General features: G+C 30.6%; 4 protein-coding genes and 2 long non-coding RNA genes across 6 annotated transcripts; 3 read left to right on the top strand and 3 right to left on the bottom strand.

Annotated features, from left to right (window-relative positions):
• LOC119834578 lies at positions 1–1,388 on the top strand. The gene is made up of 2 exons (XR_005288005.1): positions 1–32; positions 301–1,388. It is a non-coding gene; the product is annotated as an uncharacterized LOC119834578 (long non-coding RNA).
• LOC119834577 lies at positions 1,387–2,774 on the bottom strand. Its single transcript, XM_038358974.1, has 2 exons — positions 2,578–2,774; positions 1,387–2,501 (listed from the first exon to the last, which is right to left on the bottom strand). Exons 1-2 carry the CDS (start codon positions 2,648–2,650, stop codon positions 1,399–1,401), a joined length of 1,176 nt encoding a protein of 391 aa, XP_038214902.1. The 5' UTR covers positions 2,651–2,774; the 3' UTR covers positions 1,387–1,398.
• A 637-nt stretch (positions 2,775–3,411) lies between these two features.
• Positions 3,412–4,302, bottom strand: LOC119834490 (glycoprotein hormone beta-5). Its single transcript, XM_038358866.1, has 3 exons — positions 3,960–4,302; positions 3,698–3,856; positions 3,412–3,558 (listed from the first exon to the last, which is right to left on the bottom strand). The coding sequence occupies exons 1-3, from the start codon at positions 4,161–4,163 to the stop codon at positions 3,463–3,465; spliced, it is 459 nt and encodes a 152-aa protein (XP_038214794.1). The 5' UTR covers positions 4,164–4,302; the 3' UTR covers positions 3,412–3,462.
• A 2,734-nt stretch (positions 4,303–7,036) lies between these two features.
• Positions 7,037–16,888, top strand: LOC119834586 (leucine-rich repeat-containing protein 40-like). The gene is made up of 11 exons (XM_038358982.1): positions 7,037–7,318; positions 7,411–7,595; positions 7,816–8,019; positions 8,424–8,547; positions 9,629–9,798; positions 10,644–10,786; positions 11,487–11,669; positions 12,066–12,209; positions 12,786–12,974; positions 13,364–13,555; positions 14,017–16,888. The coding sequence occupies exons 1-11, from the start codon at positions 7,156–7,158 to the stop codon at positions 14,120–14,122; spliced, it is 1,803 nt and encodes a 600-aa protein (XP_038214910.1). The 5' UTR covers positions 7,037–7,155; the 3' UTR covers positions 14,123–16,888.
• A 1,730-nt stretch (positions 16,889–18,618) lies between these two features.
• LOC119834311 lies at positions 18,619–26,088 on the top strand. The gene is made up of 8 exons (XM_038358650.1): positions 18,619–19,215; positions 22,428–22,700; positions 23,144–23,294; positions 23,689–23,855; positions 24,358–24,452; positions 24,854–25,028; positions 25,282–25,489; positions 25,938–26,088. Exons 1-8 carry the CDS (start codon positions 19,146–19,148, stop codon positions 26,086–26,088), a joined length of 1,290 nt encoding a protein of 429 aa, XP_038214578.1. The 5' UTR covers positions 18,619–19,145.
• On the bottom strand, positions 20,899–22,018 carry LOC119834589. Its single transcript, XR_005288006.1, has 2 exons — positions 21,889–22,018; positions 20,899–21,293 (listed from the first exon to the last, which is right to left on the bottom strand). It is a non-coding gene; the product is annotated as an uncharacterized LOC119834589 (long non-coding RNA).

Here is a 26,088-nt window from a genome sequence, read left to right as displayed (position 1 = left end):
AAAAAGGAGGAACAGTTGGCAATTAAAGAAAAGTATGTATCTTACTTATATAATAAGATATTATGACGCATCAGACATAATAACCAATCTAAAAAACTCACTGTAACACAATGAAAGTTTTCTTGCTACTTATGACACAACACAAGTAGTAAAAATACCTTTAGATTATATAAAAAAGTACCTTACAAAGATTAAGGGGAATAATTAATTAATGCTTCTTCTCAAAATTCAGTTCAAAGAGAATTGTTATAAACAATGATAAGAAAAAATGTCAATTTACTAAAAATCTTTATTTTCCAGGTTGAAAGAAACTAAAAAAATGCATGAAGAAAGAAAAGCTCAAGCACTAACTCAACCAAAAAAAGAAGGTGGTTTAAAGGCACGTCTTCAAAAATTGTCTAGTGTCAGGAAATGATTTGCTCATTTTTATTCCCAGTTGAAATTTGTCACATAAGCATTTGGTTTATACATTCCTGTAGCTTTTATATACCGGTATAGCCTAACGTAGTTACACTTCAATTTTGTAAACAAGTTTTTTATAAGATGCATGTGAAAGGCTGTGCAATATTGAATTATAATATTTATGTTATTACATACATTTTTATATAAAACGGCGCTGGCAACTTATTTAGAATATGTTTATTTTAGAATATTAATTTTACATATGTTTAAATATTTTGAAGTCTTTGATCTGATGTTTATATGTAATACAAATATACATGTTGCCCCATGATGCTATACTTAACAGGTTATATTGAATTGGTTACATAAGACATGATTAGATGTTTTGAAATTATATAATACTCAAAATGCTATTCCTCTGCTATTGATACTATGAGGGTACAAGTTAAATGAAGCTATTTTATCATTACTATCGTGAATTTTGCAGAAATAACAGTTTGATACATATGTGTATAAAAAAAATTATTAAAAATAATCAATTTTGATTTGCTAGGGCAATTTAGAAAATTGATACATAACATGTGATAATTTTGGTGTTCTAAAGTACACTAGAATGCAGATAGTATTTGATGCTTCTACATGAGTAAATGAACTTTTGTCAAATATTTTATTCCACAAATGTTAAAGCTTTAATATTTCAAAACATAAATAAATATATCTTGTTAAAAATATAGTAAACTTCTAACAATCAAAGGTTAAAATTAACAAATCAATAAATTTTTTAATTCAATGCAGTACATGTATTCATGTCTTGAGCAGGATGATAATAATTACTATAGGAGTATATTTAAAACACAGCTTGTGTATTCTTTAAAGATGTACCTGATGTATGATTTCAAGCATGTTACTTTTATGTATATAAATGGTGCTTATGCAAACCTACAAAGTTTTGCAACATGATTGATAAATAATACATATTAAAATTATTCCATTGTTTTATTTGTAATCCAAACATTTTTCTTGCCATATTCTTTCGACCTTCCTCTGTAGCTTCCGGGGTACATTCTTATTGGTATCAAGATTAAGCAAACAAGTTTTTAATGCTTGCCATTGCATAAAACTAAGATGACTGGTTAAGGCATTATCATTTAATTCATTCCTTAAAACTTCTTCTTTATTGATAAAGTCTTTTAAAGAATTAAAATTTGTTACTGTGTCAATTGAGTGAATAGCAGCTTTATTTTTATTGCCCACTGGTGGATCTGCAGATTTACCTAAAATATTTCTAGGAACTGCTACACCTACATCAGACTGTTTTAGTTGTACATCTTCAGTATGAAATGTTTCAATAATAGAAGGTAATTTTATATCATGTTCATCAGCGGTGTCTGTATTTTCATTGATCTGACTTACATAGTCCAAAATACTCTCACATAAATCTCCAGAATCATCTTCCATTGCAATTGCTTCAATGTTAATTTTAATTTTACAAGTCCAGTTAAAGCTGCAATGGCTGTTTAAATTTTTCATATCTAACCATTCCTCCAAATCATCAGGTAATTTATAATCTAGAGGTAAAAAAGGTAAGCCTTTTACTTCAAGCTTATCTACAACTTGATGGAGCTGATTATACCAATTGCATGAATGTTGTAACAGCACAAGGGACATTGACCATATTCTACTCAGTAACGCATAGGGCATTAGACACATCCAATGACTCTCTCCTCGCTTTATTCTATCTAAGTAAAAAATAGCAGATTGCTTGGAGCAAACTACAATTCTGAGCATCAATTTAGAAAATGACACAATTCTTATTAAAATGTATTCTAGCATTTGCCTCGTAGGTAGATATAGTTCATTGTCGTTTTCTTTTGGTAAATACGATGAAAAATTTTCTACATCCTTCAAAAGGTTTAAAGTCAAATATTTCTTCAGTGCTGTATTTACCTTCTTAAAATTACGGTAACCAATATCATTTCGAAATTTCTTGTCAAATTTGTATAAGAATCTGGATAATATAGCACTTTCTTTGTGTAAAGGGGATTGCCTAGATAAAATATGAACTATGTTGTTTGTAGTATAGGTTAATTCTTTTAAATCTGAAATAATTATAGAACAAGACTTATTATGCAATCAAAATAATATTTGAAAACATCACAAGCTTTATTTACCTACCTAATTTGTGTTTACAAAAAAATGTGTTTATCGGCGGCGGTAACAATGATTGATCATTCCATGGGTCCAGCATTTTATATTCTCAGGACTTTTTTTATTTCTATTTGTATGTTATTGAACATGTGTTAATGATCCTGTTATATCGTGAATCCGAAACAACAAGTAACTAGTTTTTACTTTATAGGTGATTTTTTATAAATTATATTTTATTGCTTATTTTCAAGTAACAGTGTCATTGTCAATGTCAATTGTCAATCATAACACCGCTACTTTTTCATAGATTGCTAGTTTTTAATTAAATCTTTTTTTCAAGTATTTTTTATCGTTACAATCCGGGTCACTCACTTGCGTACACTTTGTGCTCATGCAGGTCCTAGGAAAAAGAGTTTGGTTTTTTTTTGAGGTAGGTTTGCATAATCGTGCGAATTTGCGAGACCACCATTAGAAAATAATTAAACACACACTCTTGTTAAGAGCCCACATTTCATGTTACCTAGTAATAAAAAGTATTCTAGAGCTTAATATTATAAGCATACGTTTAACATTATTATGATCTATAAATTTCATTAATTATTTGGTCCGCCATGAAAACGAAGGCTGATCAACCTTTTGCCAATAAATAAAAATGTTGAATAGCGCAACTGCTGCTATGAAATGCATGATACTTCTCCTTCTAACCTTTATATCCGGTTAAGCATAATTAGCATTTCTGCATAAAGATAAATCATTCAACAGGGTCAAAATTATGGGAAAATGGTGTTTCTTAAAAAAAATATATATACTTTACGCCGCGTTAGTATATTGTAAAAGTGTAAACTAGCACAAAATTAAATTATTTCAATGATCATAGTTTAATACTGCTTTAGTATTCGCCGGTGGAATCCATTATTCAATATCTTCCAGTTGTTCTCTCAATAAGCCGTCAATAAGAGTAGAGTCTGGTGGAAGCCATTCACAACTAGTGTCTTCTGATGAGCATACCTTAATTGTATAAAAACTCTATTATTAAGAGTGAACATAATTCGAAATATGATAAGAAATATATTATTGAATAGGTATATGATATTACGATACTTCACTGAATATGATATTCCACTAAATGACAATCATTTGTATTTACCTGACATTTACAGCTAGCTGCTTCAACGTAATGATACACTTCTGTTCCAGGTTCCACTCCAGGGTCACAATGACGCAACTTGACCGAAGAGTGCTTTCTCTCACCATGCACACATACAGGATGATGAGATTCTTTATAAGGGAACTGCCAATGAGATATCTGCAAACATATTTGTTTCTGTTTATACATTTCCTATCTCTATGATACTTCTTTTATTTGAAGAGTATGAGCGTAAAGTCGTAGTTATAAAGCAAATACATACTTCGTAGGACAAACAATAACCCCAGCAAGACATTATTTTTACTTCATCCCAGCATCGCAGACCGTTGAAGTCAGTCTGCACAGCTTTATGTGAGTATCGCTTAGGTTTGCATCTAGCGCTAGACGGTGCACCATTGCAGGTTACAATTAAGCACCACAATGCCAGGACAAGCAATGTAACACATATTTTACTCCTGACACTCATATTGGGATCTATCTGATTTTTGTCACTTCTTCGTTTGCAATATATATTTTTTTTTCACCAATTTTCTACAAGTTTCGTTTAACTCTGACTGTATTCTTCCAAGATCCGAGCTTTATAAAGGTGCAAAGTGGACGTCATGATATTACTTCCATGTCAATTCACATCACGACAGTATACAAGCCATTAGGTTGATGATTACGCTGAATGAAAATTCTTTTGGAATACATTAGAATATTTAGTGTACAACATTTATTTAACATATAATTTTGTAACATTTTCTTTACGTTTTAACGGATTTTTATGCTGATATATTACATAGCATTAAAACATCACTAAAAATACATGACTAGTATGTGTTTAATGGCATATAATATATTTTTTTTAAATATTAAGATGTTGGATATTTATGTCTTAGACTAGCTGCACGCCCCGGCTTCAGCCGTGTAGTTTTTTAACATAATTAAAATAATACACCTAATAATAATATATTAAGATACGTATTTACCCACCTAAGTTCAAATATACGATGTATGCAAAACTATTTAACAAATATAGAAAACTTTAGGAAACAGCTAAGTACATTATTACTTATATAAAAAGCTTTTATTATTTGAACATACATGCATGTTGTCCATATACGTATCTCATGTTACTAAAAGGGTGCACGGGTCGACTATGAACTGGGCACCAAAAGTTTAAGCTGCCACTGAGAGCCACGTTTAGATAAAGAACAAGTTTTTAATGTCAAACTTTAAAACAGTGAAAAACTAGAAGATAGGAATTGGCTCACAATGAACTTGTAGGTGAACGCTATGGACGAAGGATTGGTAAAAAAGTACCATATGGATATTATGTGAAAATTGGGCTCAGCTTTGTAGACAAGTGTAGAATTTCAAATATTTTCTTTTTTTTATATTATAGACTATTCTTCTTGATTCTCAGACCTACCCAACATGTACAGAAAATTTCATGAAAATCGGTCCAGCCGTTTCGGAACTACCATTGTGAGGCGAGAATTTTTATATATAGAGATAGAGAGATAGAGATTAATTAAACAATTAACCGTATAACCGTACTATGTCGACAATCTAGACTTCCTTTCCCAGGTATCCGTCAGGTGCAGTGTCTACATATGATTACTTTGTCCATTTCAAAGATTAATGGTTTCAAATCTATAAACTATAATGTACCGAAAAATAATTCATTATTAAATTGAAAGTACAAATTAAGCAGTATGTTACGGATCACAAATCCAATCAATTTTAGGGTGACATACATTTACGAATTATACCATTATTTCGAACTAGCTTTTTCCCGCGGCTTCGCACGCGTTAAATTCGGAGTAGTTCAATAGATGTTAATATACATATAAGCCTTCCTCTTGGACCACTCTATCTATTTAATACAAACCCCATCAAAATCCGTTGCGTAGTTTTACAGATTTAAGCAGACATCTATACTTATATTATAAAGCTGAAGAGTTTGTTTGTTTGAACGCACTAATCTCAGGAACCAATGGTCCGATTTGAAAAATTCTTTCAGTGTTAGATAGCACATTTATTGATGAAGGCTATAGGCTATATATGTATGTACCACGAGGGAAGCCGGGGCGGACCGCTAGTATAATATATAGAGTATACACACATATAACACACAGTGAAATTGAAAAATTTTTGAAATCAATCCAGTGGTTTTTGCGAGAAAATGTTACAAACATACAAAAACACAAAGGTTTTCTCTTTATGTTTTTAGTGCAGACAACAAGTGGCTGTGTCTCAATTGCAATAGGAATATTTTACCCGCGTTTGCAATATTTTTTATGCTGCTGCGCTCCTATGAGTCGTATCATGGTGATATACATTATGATCTACAGACCTGAGTGACCGTAAAATATACAAAATTCAGTTGTAACTAATATGCAATTAGCGTCCTTAAACTAAAACATTTACTTTTTAAAAGCAGTTTCTACTTATAGTAAATAGGTAGGTAACGACACCGAGTTTATTATGTCTGTATTTTTATGACAACTTTTATTAATAAATTGACACCTAAAAAAGCTCAGTTTTTGTAAATATGGTAAGTTCGTATCTTTGTAAATAATTTAGGTAAAGTATTATTGATTGAATTAAATTACGTCATATAATTACTATTTTATACAGGTATGCTGAACTATCAGGTATTTATATCAATCACAGATAGCATAATACTATAGCAATAAAAATATTTCTTTACAGTAATAAATTCACTAGTATTGCTTTCGTAAAGTCGGGTAACAAGTAAGTACCCATATGTAATAATATATAGATGTTTGTTATTGTTACAGCTTTTACTAGTCTAATGTGCACTATTGAAATAAACTTGTTAGTGTCTGCTTGTTATGTACTATTTTAGTTGTTTAATAAGTATTTTATCGCTATAATAACTAAACATTCTTTGAGCAGGTTTTTGGTAAGACACTTATTACATCTAAATAATGATTGAAATTGGCGCATCATCTGATAGATCCTTACGAATCCAAGGAAGTAACGACCACCCATTTGGTAAATATTTTTAAGCAGTATGATTTAGAAGGCCTTTAATTTCAAGAAATATTATTATTATAACTTGTAACATGATATTTCCTTTAATACATACACTGTACGATATACTATCCAACGGTCATCCGTAAAATAAAAAAAACGTGTTACCAATCTATTTTTATTATTATGATGTATGGCCATTTTTTAATATAATGACAGCTGTCATATGTTTCTTTTCAAATTTGTCAATGTCACATCACATTTTTTTTTTCTTTTATGGCAATAAGTTTCAACTATTTGACACATTTCACAAATTGAAATTGTCACTTGTCAATGTAAATTTTAAATGGAAATTCGAAAATGATGCACTGTGCACGCAGTGTTGTGTTTGGGACATGTTAAATTATATAAAGTAAATAAAATAATTTAAGACCTGATATTAATAATTCTAAATTTATAAATAAACAACTGCTATGTCACGACGAACACCGATAAAATCAAGAGTTAAAGTGTGTAATAAATCTGTTTTTCACCTTCAAGATAAAAAAGCAGATGATAGTGAGCTATCAATTGGCTTAATTAAATCAGCAAAACGTACAGGACAGCTGAGTTTATGCAACAGGGGATTAGGGAGTGGTGAGTTAAAACTGAAAGTTTGTTAAGTTTTATTTAAAAACATGCAAACATAAGCAATTTTTTCACTAATACTACATAATTTGCCCCCGCAGTTCCTGAAAATGTGTGGAAAATCGACGAACTTGTTATGGATGACACCAAAGAGGTAGACTTTGCAAGATCAGACCAAAATAATTGGTGGAACTGTGAGCCCTTGAAAATGCTTGATCTCAGCTCCAACGTTATTAAAACAATATCGCCAAATGTCAAGTTACTACAAGATCTTGTTACCCTCAAGGTAAACTCTTTTATGTGTTATTAAGTCGTATGTTTATCTTTAATGAAATTTTTTATATTGCACTCAAAGTAATGTCTCTCTAGTTTACTGAAATTATTATTATCAGTATTTGAGAACAATTTCAATGGCATTGATATATAAGCCTGTGTACAATTGCTCTTAATAATGTAACATATATAACTCAGAATAGAAAAAAAGTACTAAGGGTGTATATTTTCAGTTACATGATAATGCCTTAACATGCCTACCATCTGAGATTGGAGAGTTAAAGAGCTTGTCAAATCTTAGCTTGGATCATAATAAACTGAAGGAGTTGCCTATGGAATTTTATAAACTAACAGAATTGAGGTGGTTGAGCATATCACATAATGAACTTATTAAAATTGTACCTGATTTTGGTGATTTAGTCATGTTAACATTTCTGGTAAGTAGTTTCTTTAACATTCTAATTATTTCAATTTAAGTATAGCACACATTATTAGCCATTCATAAAAGTGTTTAAGCTGAAGAGTTTGTTCATTTGTTTTTTTAATAATAATCCTGGAAGCTATTGAATTTTAATTTATGTTTATGTCACGAATTATTTCGAAAATTATTTTATGATTGTATGTGATCACTGAGTGCTTTAGGTTATATGCCATACCTACAAATATCGTATACTTGTATGTTCCATGGACAAAAGTTGAACATTAGGCATTTTACACCTTATTTCTTCTTAAAAGATATAATGAATTTTTTTTATATGGAATCTAAAATATTATTTATCAGGTGATTTTAAAATGTTGGTTAGTCACAGTTACATTAAACATTAAAAATCGTGACTTACAGGATTTATCAAATAATAAACTGTCCTCATTGCCACCTGGTATGGGTTATCTGGTGCGATTGGTCGAAATCAATTTATCCCATAATGAACTAGTGGAACTTCCTCCAGATATTGTTAATTTGAGGGGTAAGTGATAACACACAAGCCTTTAATCAAAATTGAATTGCTGTATGGGTTTTCACATACTTTTTCTCATAGTATCTTGTATAATGTGCTATACATTGAGTATCAATTGAAATTGTAATGCTCACAACAAATTATAAATAAAGTAACTGAATAGATTGTTAGTGGTACATTGTTTAAAAAAAAACCTAACATCTATTAGTGTTGTGTAATTTGCCATACTACAATACAACACAGACCTCTTTTTGGAAACGGCTTCTTAATTCGGCGGATTATAATATCTATATACTCTCCGATAGTGACATAAATACAAGTATAAATTTACATGAATAAAATATTTAAATTTGTATCGAGTTTGGATAATAAGGTACTACCTTCACAGAAACCCTGTCATCGTGATTTGATAATAGCTTGTGTGTATCTATTATTTTTCATATAAACTTAATATGAGAACAAGGTGGTATCATCAAAATAAGTGAAACATATTTGTCTTTTTCATTACATAGTATATATGACTCTTTTATTTGGATTGTGCCATGGCCTTGCATTGTACATCTATGTAAGCCGATCCCTTATATTGAACAAAGATGTAGTAGAGTTTCAAATTGAACAAAATATTACTCGTTTATTAAAGGGTCCTCACATGATAAATAAGAAACAACATTTTTCATGATACTCAAACTAATATGAAGCTCTATAAAAATAAAAATTATTTTAATCAAATCCCTTCTAATATAATATATGCTAAAGGTTATTTGTTTGTTTATTTCACGTCGTACCCATAAGATTTTATAATATTATTTTTGCTTCTGGAGATATTCAGGAGACTAGAGTGTGATAGGTTACTTGTTACGGCGGTGAAATATCTCATTCCGAAGTTTTATCGTATTAAAATATATAACATAGTATCAAGATATTAATAATTAGTTTATAAATATAACATTTAAATGCTATTTATATACTTATGAGAAATTTTTAACGAAAAAAATATTTGCCAAATTATCTATATTTTCGCCGAAACGACGATCTATAATTTATTATGAACATAAATCAAACTGTATTAAAATGGAGATGTTTTTCGCAGATTTAAAGAAATTTAATATAAGCAATAATAATATAAAGAAGTTACCGCCGATGGGGGAGTTGAGGAAAATGGAGATATTAGACGCCAATCACAATAATATTGAAGAGTTACCAGATTTTTATGGGTGTAACGCTCTGAAGGAAATATACTTAGCTAATAATTTTATAAAGGTAAACCTTAAAACTCTTGTCTGTGTAAACATATTTTAAATACTTTTTTGGATTTAAAGGACTTACATTTTGTTCTATTTGATTTTTTAATCTAAATATATATAATTTAAGTAGTTTAATAATGTGTAATTCAAATTAGTTATTTGCAATATTTTTAAAATTGTCATTGTAATATTTTGAAATTCCTTGCACGGGTTATTTTCTTCAATAATTTGTTATTAATTAAATAACTGTTCAAGTTTCAAACCGGATGCGGTCGCGTTCAAAAGCCGGAGTATCAAATATCCATCGCATATTAATTACTTTGCTATAATCACTAGAATTCTTCTCTCCATTCCTACTCTATAATAGATTAAATAATGTTTGTTGCAGTGAGTTGTATCGTTTCGATACCGTTTTCAATCGCAAATGAGTTATTTTATAATCTGCCTATGACATTTTTTTTTGTCATATTCGGCAATGGAGCTTGTGGGTCGCTTGATGGTAAGCGGGTGATGGCAAGCCCTCCAACCATGAACATTTTTAGAGGCGTTATTTCGTGTATTAAATGTATAATAATATGATACTGCGTACTTAATACGTTAACGAATTATTTCTCAATTAATTGTGTAAATGTGTCCAAAATAACAAAAATTAATAAACAAATAGTAAAACGTTTGTAATCTACATAAATGATTCACCTTTCGGTATAATGAATGTAAATTATTAAGTTATTCTGTGTTATGCAAATGTATTGTGTACCATTTTCTATTTCTAACTCATAATGCCGGTAATAAGTGTGCGAAGTCAATGACGCGAGACTGTATAACGCGATTAATTTCAATTGCTCTTGTATTGTTTTCCAGGCAATTACTGAAGAGTTTTGCGATCAGATGCAACATTTGAATATATTAAATATAAGGGACAACAAATTGGAAATCTTACCCGAGAACATATCATTGTTACAGAAACTGAAAAGACTCGATCTGACTAATAATAATTTAAATCAGTGAGTATTAAAAATAATTAGTATATGTTGTGGGGATATTAATTTATGCCGTATTCAAATAGCTCACCTCAAAGAACGGAGAACAGAGAACCGTCGTTTTTAAGAAATATTAGTAAATAAATTAATAATAATGTCGCAAAGAGCTTGGAAAATTTGGATATTTTTGTTATATTTCATGATTACTGGCAATAGCCTTCGAACATTCTGTTCATTCAACATAACGTTTGTGTACAACATTATGTTGAATGAATATATGCTAAATAAGCAGTTGTATAAATTAGCATAATATATTTGTAACAGTAGTCTATTCGCTGATTTTAATATTTCTATGAATGAACAGTTTTTACTAAAATAATTAATGCGAAAGTGTGTTTGTGAGATGTAAGGAGGGTTGGATTATACAGGCAACTTTTTATGGGCCTAAAACATCAGATTCCCGTGGAAATTTCACGAGCGGAAAGCTGGAATATCAATAAAGATACAATGTATATAGTGAATCATATTTCAATAGGTTTATTGCTTAGTTTTGCGTGTGATAACAAAAATAGCTTTATATACAAACAAAAACAAAATAGATTTGCCATAAGCCTATAAATATGATTCACTTTAGATTAAGCAATTTATTTTTCATTTTAACTCATATGGACTCTTTTTAAATTAAATAGCATTGCCAGCATGAATAATGGGTTTGTATTTGTAGGTTACCTCGGAACTTAGGGCTTCTGTCTCAACTGCAGAGCATAAACATGGAGGGAAATAAGCTGTCGTTTGTGCGACAAGACGTAATTCGCGGCGGCACCGACAGAATGATGAAATACCTGCGGGACAGGATTGGAGAGGAAGTCGTCGCCGAGACCAGATATGAAGCGGAATGGCCTGACAAGTATGTCACATAATGTTGTAGTAGATGTAGGTAATATATTAAAGAAAATATGGGCATTTTAAAAATATCACAATAGTAATAAACGAGTCATTATCATTGTCATATGTATTTATATTTCATTGTGTTAATCACCCAGGAAATTATTTGCTATTTCGAGTCTCTTTTTAGTCTCTTTAATTTGATCTTTCGTACTGGTTTGACGTGATTGTAAAATAATGTAATTGTAATAAATGAATTACTGGAATTATAATACAATCAAAACTTCGATTCCCTCATCCTTATGTCCTATTATTTATTGGTTTTTATTAGTATTAAACCTATAATCCTATTGGTAGAAAAATTATTCTATCTCTCTCACACACAAAATTTTAGGCTTTACAATATTATGGTACTCAGGTATACAATGAAGAAGAGTCAGTCGCTCATGGTCCCCGGCCGCGAGCTGACGTGCGTCCCCGATGACGTGTTCCGCGCCGCCGCTGACGCTGAGGTGCATATCGTTGACATATCCAAGAACAAGCTTGTTGCTATACCCACCGGGTGAGTATGAGACTGATTTTTTGAGGTCAAATCCCATCCCAATCCGTCGGTGACACAAGCCTTCGCGGACCATCCGCAACCCTATCCCACTCGGACTCGGAGGCGACCAAGAAACGTCCTGATCGTCTCCGACGACGAAATAACTTAAGTCAACGTGCGGCTAGACTCGGCAATAGAACAGAGAGCTAACGGCGACACTACGTTAAGAGACACTACAGCAGAATGCGTACACCGTCTTTGCCGGCGAAGACGTGATCTCTTGTTCCCTGTTCCCTCGCCCACCAGGGTGAACCCTCTGTTCACCCACGCGTCGTGCTAAGATGTCCTGAGATACTAGCCCTTCTGGCTGACATCGAAAATCAATAGAAAAAGATAAAAAATTGAAGTGTACATATATCGTTTGCCCAAGAACAAGCTCGTTGCTATACCCTCACCTGGCGAGTATCAAACTGATTTATTTGGAACACCTCTGATGATATGATCTTTTAATGGTCAAACATACATTCAGCTTAAGATGATTTTCATCTATGAACACATAAAAAATCCTAGTGTTTGTATTGAAAAACTTCTTTACAGCATCACTTTGCTCAACGACTGTCTATCACAGCTGGTTCTATCATCGAACAGTATAGAGAGCGTACCTCCAGAAATCGGTGCTTTATACCATTTGCAGTATTTGGACTTGGGCAAAAATTGCCTTGCTGATCTACCAAATGAACTTGGTGACCTAAAGAACTTGAGAGAACTTGTAATTGCAAATAATAAGTGAGTATTGTCAAATTCTATACTATAAGAATTAAATTAGGAGGAATAAAGAAAAATTCGGATTGACTTCTTGTTCAATAAAATGTTCCATAAATTATTAATATGCCTCATTCATATATTTGCCAAGATTATAAAGTAAAATATCTATATTTAAAGAATAAAAGTAAAGAGTAGGCATGATTTAATTTCACTTGGTTATGTCTCTTTTAATTATAGTAACTAAACATTTCATCGTTCTATGTATAACTTCTATGAACATGAAAAACAACTGTTAATTAATTTCTTGAGCGACTTGAAACATCGAAAAAAAATTCTCCGATTAAAATAAATATGTATATTTTTATTTGAAAAAATAAATGCAGACAAATAAAGTCAGTTATTTTTTATAGATTCGCAAAAATCCCACGCTGTGTTTATGAGTTGGATCATCTTGAGATTCTATTGGCTGCTGAGAACCAAATAACTGAGATCAATATATCCTCGGACGCGCTCGCTAAGCTGAAGCGGTTGGCGGTTCTCGACCTCACCAATAACAGTATTATGAGTGTGCCGCCTGAGTTGGGGACCTTTACACATTTGAGGTGAGTCTGGAGTGTGGAAAAGTTGCAATTAATGGATAAGGCAAATATAAAGTTCTAACGAATTTCGGGTGTTTGTTCAAATAGTATATTTTATTAAAAAAAAACACTCAATTGATTTTGAACAGATTTGTTACGCAGATTTTAAATATTTATTGCTTTTTCAAACAAATATAATGGAAAGATTACATGATTGAAAATGAAATACGAAAATTAGAATGTTAATGTAAAGTTAGGTAAAAATGAGATTAAATATTGTGTGTAATATTCTTAATTCTTAATATTATAATATTATAAATTACATTCATTCTTTTGTTCGCAATATTACAATGTAGATAGAGATATTCACCACTGTTTCAACAATATACATTTATATCGAGACAAGATGGTGTTTTTTCTTGTTGACGATTATGTTTTGAATCGCTTTAAAAGTGGCCAGTATTATAATAATAACCTATTTCCAGGTCATTAGAGCTGATGGGTAATTGCTTCAGACAACCTCGACACGCCATTCTGGCTAAGGGCACGGCGTCCATCTTGTCGTACCTCAGAGATCGTATACCGGTCTAGTTCGAACGTTCTCAATTCAAAATCTAATAAACGTTCCAAAAAAAAGCACTATTAAAATTCGGAACTCCGCTTTTCTCGATTGCTTTGTCGTATTTAAAGCATTACGAAGAAAATACTGGCCGAAATATATACAAGCTTCATAAGCGATTGTTTTTTTGTGTGATGCACTCCATGCGTGTGAAAATATTCTTCTATATTACAAAATCGCGAGTACTTAGCTTTACGTATATTCGAGACGTATCAAATTTGATTGGTTGTGAAATTTAAGATACTTATTCGTATTACTAATAAAAAAGTGACGCTCAAAATATTGGTGCCAAACTATTATTGGTAACGGCCATTGAAAACTGTATTTGAAGGTTTGAATTGAGAATTGTCTAAAACAAAAGTCTTTGAATTGGGAAAGTATCTAATTATTTTTTTACGAATTAAATTTTATGTTCAGAGCTAATAAAAAAAAAAACAAAATAAAAATGGTGTTACAGAAAATTGAAATTCAATACATACTGTTTAAATAATAGTTTAATTGATTAAAATACCTATGTATTAATTGTCTCCATACGAAGAATTTAAGAAAAAAAAGAAGTTTTAGGCGTCGAAGTTAATGAGAAAAATTACCTTGCTGACGCGATCGGATAAAATCAATGTTGAAATTAAACATTATGAAATATTTACATGACATGATGAAAAAACAATTTATATCCGTTATTCATATTGATTTGTATCAGTAATTGTATTAATATAAAAATCAACCAAAGTTAAAATTACCAAATGATAATTATTTTGTACCTGATTACCGCCGAATATATTATTTGTTATATTTTTTATTTTGTTAAATTTGTTGATTACGAAATATAGTTATTATTCAGTTCCTAATTTAAATTATTCCTGATGTTTTTTAAAGGTATATGTTTTTGGTTATCTCAATCAAGTGTTACATTGATCGGAACATAAAAATTAACTCATTACGATAAAATGTCATTGTATTTATAATGTATATGATATTAACAGATATACAAAAAATACTAGTCATAGGAGGCAAACATAATTAAAAAAAGTGTATGAATTTTGCTTCTAAACATCACCGCTTATTATAATATATAGTCTTAATTCTCTAAATGACTAACATGGTGTTGAATGTTGTGCCATTATATTTTTTATCTTTTATTTTATGCACGTTTTAAAAGCTATTTAAAAATCAACATAATAGATGGTTGATTTACCTGTATGTATGCAAACTGCAACAAAATCAGGAGTATTGTACAACAGAACTTATTTTTATAGTAAATGATAATAATAAACACCATCGCTAATTATGTATTTTTGTTATGACATAGAAGTAAACATAGCCTAACAAAGTATTATGATCTAATTCATTGCATATAAGGTCCAATCTTAAAAATTAAAATTAAAGATATTAGACAATAACATTCCTTTTTGGAAACAATATTAAACAAATGTCTGATATATTATTATGCAATTGTATTCCATAAAATTCAAACATTTATAGATTCAAATCGTCTATCAAATAAATTTTGTAGCTTTTTAAATGTTATAGTTTGTTACCGATTTACCAAATATGTTAATTATTTGTTTCTTAAATGTTGTGTCAATATGTTTTCTTATCACTTACCCCCAGTAAGCTAAATCGCTTACCGGAATTGCGATATATTAAAATCGATAGCTTCTTGTTTCGGAAGATCATTAAATTACTTCAAAAATTCTATTATGCTTATAATAGAGGAGTTAGTTAGCTCATATGATATAGATTTGATAATGTTATAAATTAAGGTAAAATTTTTCTGAAGCTATTTTTTCTACTTTGATAATTCAAGAGATGTTAATGGATTTATGAAAATATTTTAAATTAATAAATATGCTACTGTTTGTTATTCTGATGGAAATGATTGAAGTGAAGATAAGAGTAGGTGTAACTATTGTATGACATGTGGAATAATGTATTTTTTTGAGCATAGTACAAATAATAAACCCTAACCCAAATACAATTTGCAATTACAACTCTTATTTCAATTGCGTTAAGGACGCGTTTTCAAAATGAATGCACCAATACATTGCGCAGACTGGATGTTTTTTCGTTAGAACTTCAGGGACAAAAAAATGTATTCCTAAACATGTTTCATCTAATACGCATCAGGTAAATGTGTAAAATATTAACGATTAATTTGAAACGATTTATTTTCACTAAGGTTATTTGTAACATTTTGATGTTTTTCCCTACTTTTTAAAATATTATATGTCTGTTTACTTGGGGTTTTTTTTTAAGAAATAAAATTATGTAATAGTATAATAAGAATTATCTTAATGTGGGGCTTCAACTCATATCGTCAATTTTGAGTGAGACACTCTTATGCAACATCAAAATATATCAATATTTCAATACAATTTTTTAGGATATGAAGAAGTAATTAGTTTGTGGCAATTATTAGTTTTGTTTGATGTAGTTTCATTTCATCGGAATTTCGTCGGTTTTGTAAACGCGTCATTAATGATGAAAATTTTATTAAAGTTTGTAAGATCAATATTTTAATTAAAATATGAACCGTTTACATAGTATAATATGCAAATTGATAGTATTTTACCGTAGTTGCCTGAAGCAATCAAACACATTTATATTGTACCTGGTAGCTTAGCAATTTAGCTAAATAGCTTATTTACCACGTTGCTATTGCAAATGCGATTTCGTATTAATGTGAGAGTAAATTATGAGTTATTTTGATTATAATCATAAGCGCACAATAAATTATTTATCGCTAATACTGTTGTTTTATTACTATCATACAAAAACCTTGAATGGATAATAATAAATGGATTGTAAACAAAATAGATTTTAACAAATTCGTACTATTTCCCTACTTATATTATACACTCTCACTTTCACGCTTATCTATACTAATATTATAAAGCTGAAGAGTTTGTTTGTTTGAACGCACTAATCTCAGGAATTACTGGTCCGATTTGAAAAATTATTTCATTGTTAGATAGCCCTATAATGGAAGGCTATATATGTACCACGGGCGAAGGCGAGGAGGACCGCTAGTTCCATTACAGTCAGGATTAGTAATAATGTTTTTTTTACTTCTACTCCTTTCACCCGGGTACCGCGCGATTGAAGCCGCATAGCCGCAGCAGAGGATGTAATATACTGATTGTTTTTGAAATCAGGTTACAATCAGGGTGAGAAAATTTTCTGAATATTCATGAAATACTAGAAGCTATTTTTTTCCTCCAAAATAATACGTTGGGTTATAACTAGATTCATGCATACACTCTTGTTTTAAGATTCCTTCTTTTTCCATAGCAATTATTCCGTTACACATGCATATAATTATGAGTTTAATTATAACACTGAAGTTGTCCTTCAATACCACAGATTAGTTCGTCAGTTTTTATTTGGTTCGTCTGTCTACGCACGCGATCGGTTTGCATTCTTCGGTGTAGCATTAGCATAACAATACTGAATGTAGTCGAATTAACATAACAGATTACTTTTATAGGTCATAGCATAAAAGGTTGCATGTCGCTAAAGTATGGTTTTTAAATAATTTATTTTTATACATTCATGATTCAACTTAGGCCAACTCAATTAGATCGCAGTGACGCAGAATAATATAATTTAATAGTACTTAAAAAATAGTTATTCCATGCACTCTGTTTATAAGATGTTTCGATTACATAGGCAAAATTCTTTTAAAATCGGAACATTTGATTTTCTTATACCGTACTTATATTTCTTCATACAACTAGGCATTGCAATTACATATGTAGGGTAATGTAACTACAAATCAAACGTTTTGCTTTCATCGAAGCCTGTAGCTGGTACATATAGTATTATGTTATGTGTGCTTGTGGTTATAATTGATATGATCATAATATATTGTGTCAGTTTTATTTGCTCGTTCAATGATCGATGATTCTGAATCGACGTAGAAAAAGTAGAAGAATTAGTCTTTCATTATGATTTGATGGTAAAAACAAAAACAAGCATTAGGTACCTACTAGTTTTCTGTAAATTTTCAGAACTAAAGATGTGATTTGTTGGCACTTACATAATTCCAATTAATTCCTTATAAGTTTACATCCTATCCATACGTTTACTGTCTGATAAATTCGTCTATGGTCTTTTTTAAACAATGGAATGGTCTGTTTGCGTCGGTAATTTCTTAATTCGCAACTCTATCAAAAGGACTATTTGAACTCTTAGCCCATTGCACGTCAGGATTTCGCTAAGGAGTTCTATTTGAAAGTCGAAAGTGGTTTATTGTTTAAATACATTTTTACACAATACTCACAATAAACAAACAAACCCTTCATTAAATTCTATCAATAGGAGACGGATATCAAGATCCTCACCAATTATGCAAATTACCTGCATGATGAAATTGTCAAACGAGCATAATATTATGACGGATGGTTTCGTAATAATACGAAATAAAATGGTGGTTATCGGTAAAACAGTAGGTCTATTATTACTGGAAGCACTTCGCCCGCATACGGTGGCCGTTACAAAATACGTTGTTTGTCGTCAAACGAGCGTATTATCATTCGTTTTCACTATCGTTGACTCGTCATTCTATTGTAAATTGTCTGTAAAACCATAATAACTGCAAGGTCGTGATGAGGAGTGGGGACCGGCTCATGACGGCTGCACTTTGATTTCAGTAAACAGTGGCTTAAACGCGTTACGTGCATTCGGAAAATTGTTTTCCACGACAAATTGACCATCGTAAGAGTTTATCGTATATCGTCGATGCATTTTAACTAAAACCTAGTCTCATTGTACTTTCAAAAGAATATAAGTCAATAGAAGACGTCAGTATGTTTATTCAGCTGTATTCATGTTATCCATAGAATATTGCACGAGAATATAGACAATTTTTAAACCGCGTTTTAAATTGTCATTTTAAATTAAATTGCTTGACGATGAACATTACGGAAGGACAAATAGTGCGTCTATGAGTTGTAAATTAGTAAAGTTACCGAGCGCATGTGAACAGTGTAAACAATGTATTATATAATAAATAATAATATAGTTTTTAGAGTCTTGGTATTATGTGTAATTGTGAACAATGCAAGTAAGTATACAGTATACTGATATTTTTTAACCTTTTATTTTTTATGATTCTATAAATAGGTATTGGTTCATTTATTTAAATCCCAAGTAATGAATATAAGTAGATTATAAAAGATAGCTCTTTATTGCTTTCTTGTCGTGAGTTGATATGAAGCTGTCATTTTTATTTTATTTTATTTATGAATAATACTTGTAACTTATCATTATACAAATACCTATTTATATGTACGTATACACAATACATACACATGTATTTGTAATTTTAAATGAATGATGATTTTTGTTTTTATGATTACTGGTAGCCCTATTACATATCTACTTGCGATTTATTAAATTTTATAGAGCTGTCTATATTAAACTCAAACTTAAGCATTTATTTATTCAACCAGACTTCTGTAAGAGCGTAGGTATCTGAACTCATTATACGTAAAAAATATTTACCACCATTAACAGAGGTGCAATGAGGAAGGCATCGAACAATCTTTGAATCTTTTTACACATATGTATGTATGCATATGCAATTATTTGATGACTTATTGTTTGATGATGCATCGAAGAACGAGAATGAGTACTACCATAACTTAAATCTGTTCATTACCTCAAACCAGTAACATTACAGAAAATTTCTCCACTCCAAGCATCAGCTAACAATACCCATCAAGGCATGAGGAACGCGGGTTTTGTAAAAAGAACATTTAATGTGTTAAACTACCACTACTACTTGTGTTTCTTTTTTAAGAGATTCTTTAAATAAATTATTTTATATATTATTTTTATTATTTTTTTTTTATTTTTTATTTTATATATTATTATTTTCGATAAGTAGAAAATAGAATCTGTACGAACTTCGACGCATGAGGATATAGTAGTAACTATACATAAAAGATGGTGGGATTTGAAATCTAATTGAATTAGCTATTAAGAATTGGAATTATTTCGAAGGACTTACCTATATTATATTTAAATTAAATTGATAACATCATTTCAGCGTCTTATCGGCACAATTCATGAATATAATAATTATTTTAATAGCGTGATCGATTTGAAATTAATATATTGTTCGACGATCATCATTATATTTACGTTTATCGAGCACATTTGATATTTACATTAACCTTCATGTTGACTGCTAATAATATTAAAAACAAAAATTTCTTCTCTTCAAAAAAGATTTATTCTCGAGGCAAGATAGAAATTTAAATTACTGTTTTTACGTTATAGCAGCATAATAGTTTATTTATATCTCATTAGTAGTTCTACATTATAAAATTATATATTTTTTATTCGTTACAGTTAGTAACGTTACTTTTCCTTGATTAATATAATGAATGTATGAAAGATTAATAATGACCATGAAATTATGCCACAGGAAGTTCTTTGGCATGATTTTTATCTAAAATATAATGTGGACATGAGTTTAAAAGAGCAACTACAGAGTTAGGATACATCAGGATTTTGACTATGTGTCTAAATTGTTTTTATTCTCTATTACGTTAACGAGTAAAGGAATTCATTACATTCGAAATTATTTTAAAAGAATTAATAGATTGATTGCTAGCACACCAGTGGTGCAGTTAAGTTTGTTAGATATAATAACGTATACAATGACATAATAATATATTATATTGAAAGAAAGAATAAGAGATGTCGCTATGGATTCGGGTAAAAATATCAGACAACGTTGCGCATAAAGTATTTTATTTCCAAATTATTATAAACATAATTCATATTTAAGAATACACGAAACATAATGGTCGCAGTTAGTTACAATATAAATTCTTCTTGCGTAGGTTTAGATATGTTTAAATTTACAAAAAAAAAAATACACAAACTTCGAAATTAACATTACAGGATATGCATAATGGGTGTTTACATTTTAACCCTTTTTAATCAAGCTAATTCCATAAGATCAAGGCCTTACGGTTAGAAATATACTTATTCTTTAGGTAAGCATCGCACGGTACCTCCTGCCCCTTTAACAGCAATGTGATTAACTGGGCACTTGTTCGTTTCCAAGATCGCAGCCGCTAATAATATCATCATGGTTATTAATAAGTTCAAAACACGTCGAGGTATCATCTGAAAATAAAAAAAAAATATTCAAAAAAATGTAAATAGTTGCTTTCGAGTTTGTTACTTGCGATTTAGTTCTAGAGGTTGGATAAAATGTAGCCGATGTTACTCTATAAGATAGAGTCTACAACATAATTATCTCTCTATAAAAAATTGATTTGTCTACCTAATCAAATCTTAGTTATACATATGTGATATACATTATAATAGCTGAATGTAAACTGGTTTATTTAATAAGTTAATATTGAATAGCTTGTAGTTTTGTTTCTTTTAATTTATGTATATAAATATGTAACGCTAACTTTAACTTATTCTTTAGTACTATTGTTTACTTGTATGGTTGATAGCTCATTAATCTAACTAACGTCCGTTTAAAACATATTACATACATCACAATCTTCCGTTTTATATTAATATATCGAAACAATTACTATTATTTTATTAAAAGCATTACACAAAAAAATAATCTTTGAACGAAAATGTCTTTCTTGTCGTATATGTAGGTAGGATGTCGGTAAAAAATAATATAACAAAAATGAAGCAAAACAGACACAATGTTTATTTGTTTTTAAATAAGTAAATACTGATAAAAATTGCTTACATTTACGTGTTATCCTCTGAGGAGCTGCTAGTGTACTGTGCTAACAGGTTTCCTTTTACTCAATTTTAGCATCCTAATGTACATTATAAATGTGTTACGTGTCATACACGGTCTTTCAACCATAAGCATAAGGATCATAATAAAGATTACTGTATTTATTGAAAATAATTAAGTCGATATATTATGTTTATAAAAGTATCTGGTATAAAACCAGAGGTTCACAAAACGTGCTACACTCCCGTTAAACTCTTTTATTTCGTTTCTTATATTTTGTAGTAAGATTTATCTTAATATGTCACATTATTATTTCCTGAGTTTGCTAATATAATAAGCTCGGGTAAACAAGATAAAACAGTAAGAACTGTAATCTCTACTAAAATAACTCGTATTGTAGCGTGGGTCAGAGATAAATTGTTAAATTTTATTGTCATACGTATATTTATTTAATCATAAAAGTCAAACACGTCGTCTATCGTATAATAATTCATCACTTCAAATTATTCTCTTAGTCACATAATATACTATAAATATCCTTATAGATGCGATCGCGTGTCGTCAACCTGAGACGAGCAGTTTTGTTCGATGGTCAGGCATGACGCCGGACAAAGCTCGGCCGGTGTTTATGTATTCTGCGAGTGGTGGCGAGGAGTCCCTTACAGGGGCTTGCTTGGCTAGATGCAGAGAGCTGGAGGAATGTGCATCCGTTATTGTGGCTTACACAAAAGGCAATTGTCAGGGGCTGGCAGCGTCACCTGTTTCTCAACTTACAGCGGACAATGACGCTGCGTACTTCACCAAAGTTTGTTTAAAATGTTAGTACACGGTTGTTTTTACCTTTTAGACAGTCGAGTAAAGTAATTTTATTTGAGGTAAAAAATTTGTCTGAATCTTTTTCAAGTATCTACTTATAAATTTGATACACTTGCAAAAATAAATTTCTCTACTATATTGTAGTATAACAAAGAGGTAAAAATTATTCACATCTTATTTAAGATTATTTATTTAATCTTATTTAACAATTCAGAAATAAAATAAATAAATTCAGAAAAAATATTAAACTAGCTCAGAATAAAGTACGTCACTAAAATAACGAACCATAGTTAAATAATAATTTAAAAATATATTACAAACATTTCTAATCTAGCCAAACATCTCTTATTTACACTAGTAGATTAAATATACATATTTTTTATTTAAATTTGCTGATGGGGATTATTCAAGTTTGATATAGTAAATGATATAATACATATTTCAGTACCAAATGGCTGCAGTAAAAGATGGTGGGCTTTAGAAAGTACTCCAGGATACTACCTTAACTCAGAAGGAGCAAATGTAAAAATACTTCTAAATGCGACTGTACAAGATTGCTATGATGCGCTGTTTTCCTCAAATGAGAAATTATACAGGTGTGTAATTTAAAGAACAAGGATACCCATACATTACTTTATGTTTTGAGGATAAAGATCTTCGTATTATATTTTTCAAGTTTTATCGTTGTGTTTAGTTGTTTGAATAAACAATGTATAAAAATTATTTAAAACACAAACACAAAGAATCTATCTAAACGTTTTATCTATATTAATGTAATGAATACCTATGATATTTCTCATTTTTATAAAATTGTAATAAGAATTACAATTTTTTATGCACATATAATTTTTGTTAGACAAAATTTTTTAAATCTTTGGTTTAATCAGCAGATAAAACGTTTATTTCATTTTCACAGACTTTTCAAGGACCTTTTTTGCTCCCTCTACTATTTTCCGGAGGAAATTATCTGACTTTGTTGCCTTATCACAGGTCTGCGCAGTGGATAGACCCAAACAGTCCATTAGACACGTTTGTTGTGTCAGACAAAGCTATCGGAAATTGTGTCCTGAACGGAGAGAATAAGTTCACTGAACCCGAGTCCTACCGCGTGTCAAACTACTATACTTTTTACATAGAAGACGAGTGTGGACATGATTGTAAGCATATTTTTTGTTAAAAGTATGATTTGCTGACTAAAAAATACATTTATTTAAATTTAAATTATGGCACGCCCATCAATTGCTTTATTTGCCCGGACTTTATAATGTGATTTTTGAACTAAATTTCCTTTATTTTCTATCGCACGTGTAGAATAAAATTTACATATATGTTTACACGAGCTTTAGCAAAAGACATTTAGCGATTTAAACAATCATAAAATGTGTTTAATTTTTTTTTCTTAGACCTCCATGTGTTTGTATTCATAAAAATGGTGTGGTATCGATAACTTACGAAAAAATGTACTGATACCATTAAATTTTTATTTTTTTCAGTATTATTCAAAACTAAGTCCTTTCGTATCGAATTATTTTTTGTAAGCCGAAAGAACGACTTCTGGTATCTCGTATCCTTGATTGAAAACCAATATTCTCCCTGTGATTCCACATTATGCATCGTTCTTAAATACGACCATGTTCATAATTATTCCATTGATTTCAGATCCGAAAAAAATAGACAGGTGTTCCTACGAGGAATACAATAACCAGACACTAAAGAGGACCGACTTAAGCATAAAAAACGCCACCAAAGATGAGGTATGACTTACTAACATGGTTACAAGTCATCGATATATAAACTTTTTCTGAATACAACATTTTTTAAACTAATTTACCTTTGCAATGCGTGACTGTATTAGATAAGAACGGCAAGCATTTGAGTAATCGGAAAGCAACTTGGGTCTACATATTACGAACATGTAGAATCGATAAGACTTGGCCTGTTAAGCGGGTCGATGTGTCATTTTTAGTCTAATTTCGCATAAATTTGCAATATCGTTCGCTATTTACATGGCAGTTGACATTTATGCATTTTGCGTTATAGTTAATAGGACAAACAATAATTTTTAATTTCATTTGATTGTTTCTTTGATTGAATATATTAAAGAATCTAACAAAATAATGAAACCATTGCATTATTGCTTAAAGTATATTTCTAGTGTAAAACAGCATGCGAGAATGAAGACCGATTCATATGCCGGGGTTTTTCCTGGATCTCAACAGCACCCCGAGGTCTCTGTGATCTTCACAGCGAAGACCTTATTACGACTGGGTCTTGGCTCCTGCGGCGAGTGCCTACTGCTACGTATTACCGTCGTGTAATTTGTCTAAATAGTGAGTTAAACTACATTGAAATGTTGTCCAAATTTTGTATATATGTATTTTTTGACATATTTATATTATCGTTTTTACATATACTAATTCTACTACTCTCTAATACTATATACCTATTTACCTACACAGTAGGTATGAAGATAAAACAGCTCTCTAATAAGATAATTAATGATTCTTTACTCATTCATGAAAGGATTTAAGACAAAAAAATAATCGACGACACATGTATCAAAGATTTTTTAATTATTTACAGTAACGGTGGATTGTGAAGGTCCCAATCTTGTAGTGACGTATCGCCCACGTGGCGCATTCAAAGGCAGAATGTATGTCCCAGGAAATGGTGACAAATGCAGCTCGCAAGCATTCGCTGGCACCGTGAAATTATCGTTACCATTACATGGGGATTGTGATGTCAACTTTGCGTATGCGATCACTAAAACACCAAATGGGGTTGTTAATAGGTATGTACTCGTATTTACAGGAAACACGACCAGCTGTGAGTTTTAAAGTTAATGAAGAATATGGCTTAACATTGATGTATGAATGATATTAATTATTAAAATAACCTTTTTTTTACATGTATACCATGTAGTTTCAAGTACATATCTATCTCACTGGATGATAAATTAAGGCTCTAGATTTATCATCATTAATCAACATACCAAGTTATAACTCAACCGTTTCATGCCTTGTTCGGAAAAATCATTTTAACATATTTTTATAAAACTGGCCAGATTTGAAACAATCATTGGCCTGTTAAATATTCAGTTTAAGTAATATGGAGTTATATGGATCCATCGAGATTTATTACTATATTATAGTTCTAGTTTAGTATTATGTTATCTACACAGATAACAAGTATAGTAACACTACTAGGTCGATTAAAATAATCCTAACTCTTTTCTTCAGAACAATGGCGTACGTAGTGCTTATGATTCAGAACAATCCCATAATTCAAACAGCTGGGGACCGCTGGGTGCGCGTAGGATGTTCTCCAGGTGGTGGTGCCCGCAGTTACACCAAAGTTGACGCTACTGTTTCTGTTCACGATACCAGGTGA

This window comes from Zerene cesonia, chromosome 19, assembly GCF_012273895.1.
Source record: "Zerene cesonia ecotype Mississippi chromosome 19, Zerene_cesonia_1.1, whole genome shotgun sequence".
In the NCBI taxonomy this organism is placed as follows: Eukaryota; Metazoa; Arthropoda; class Insecta; order Lepidoptera; family Pieridae; genus Zerene; species Zerene cesonia.
Note: the sequence above shows the minus strand (reverse complement) of the source record. Positions and strands in the feature narration are given on the sequence as shown.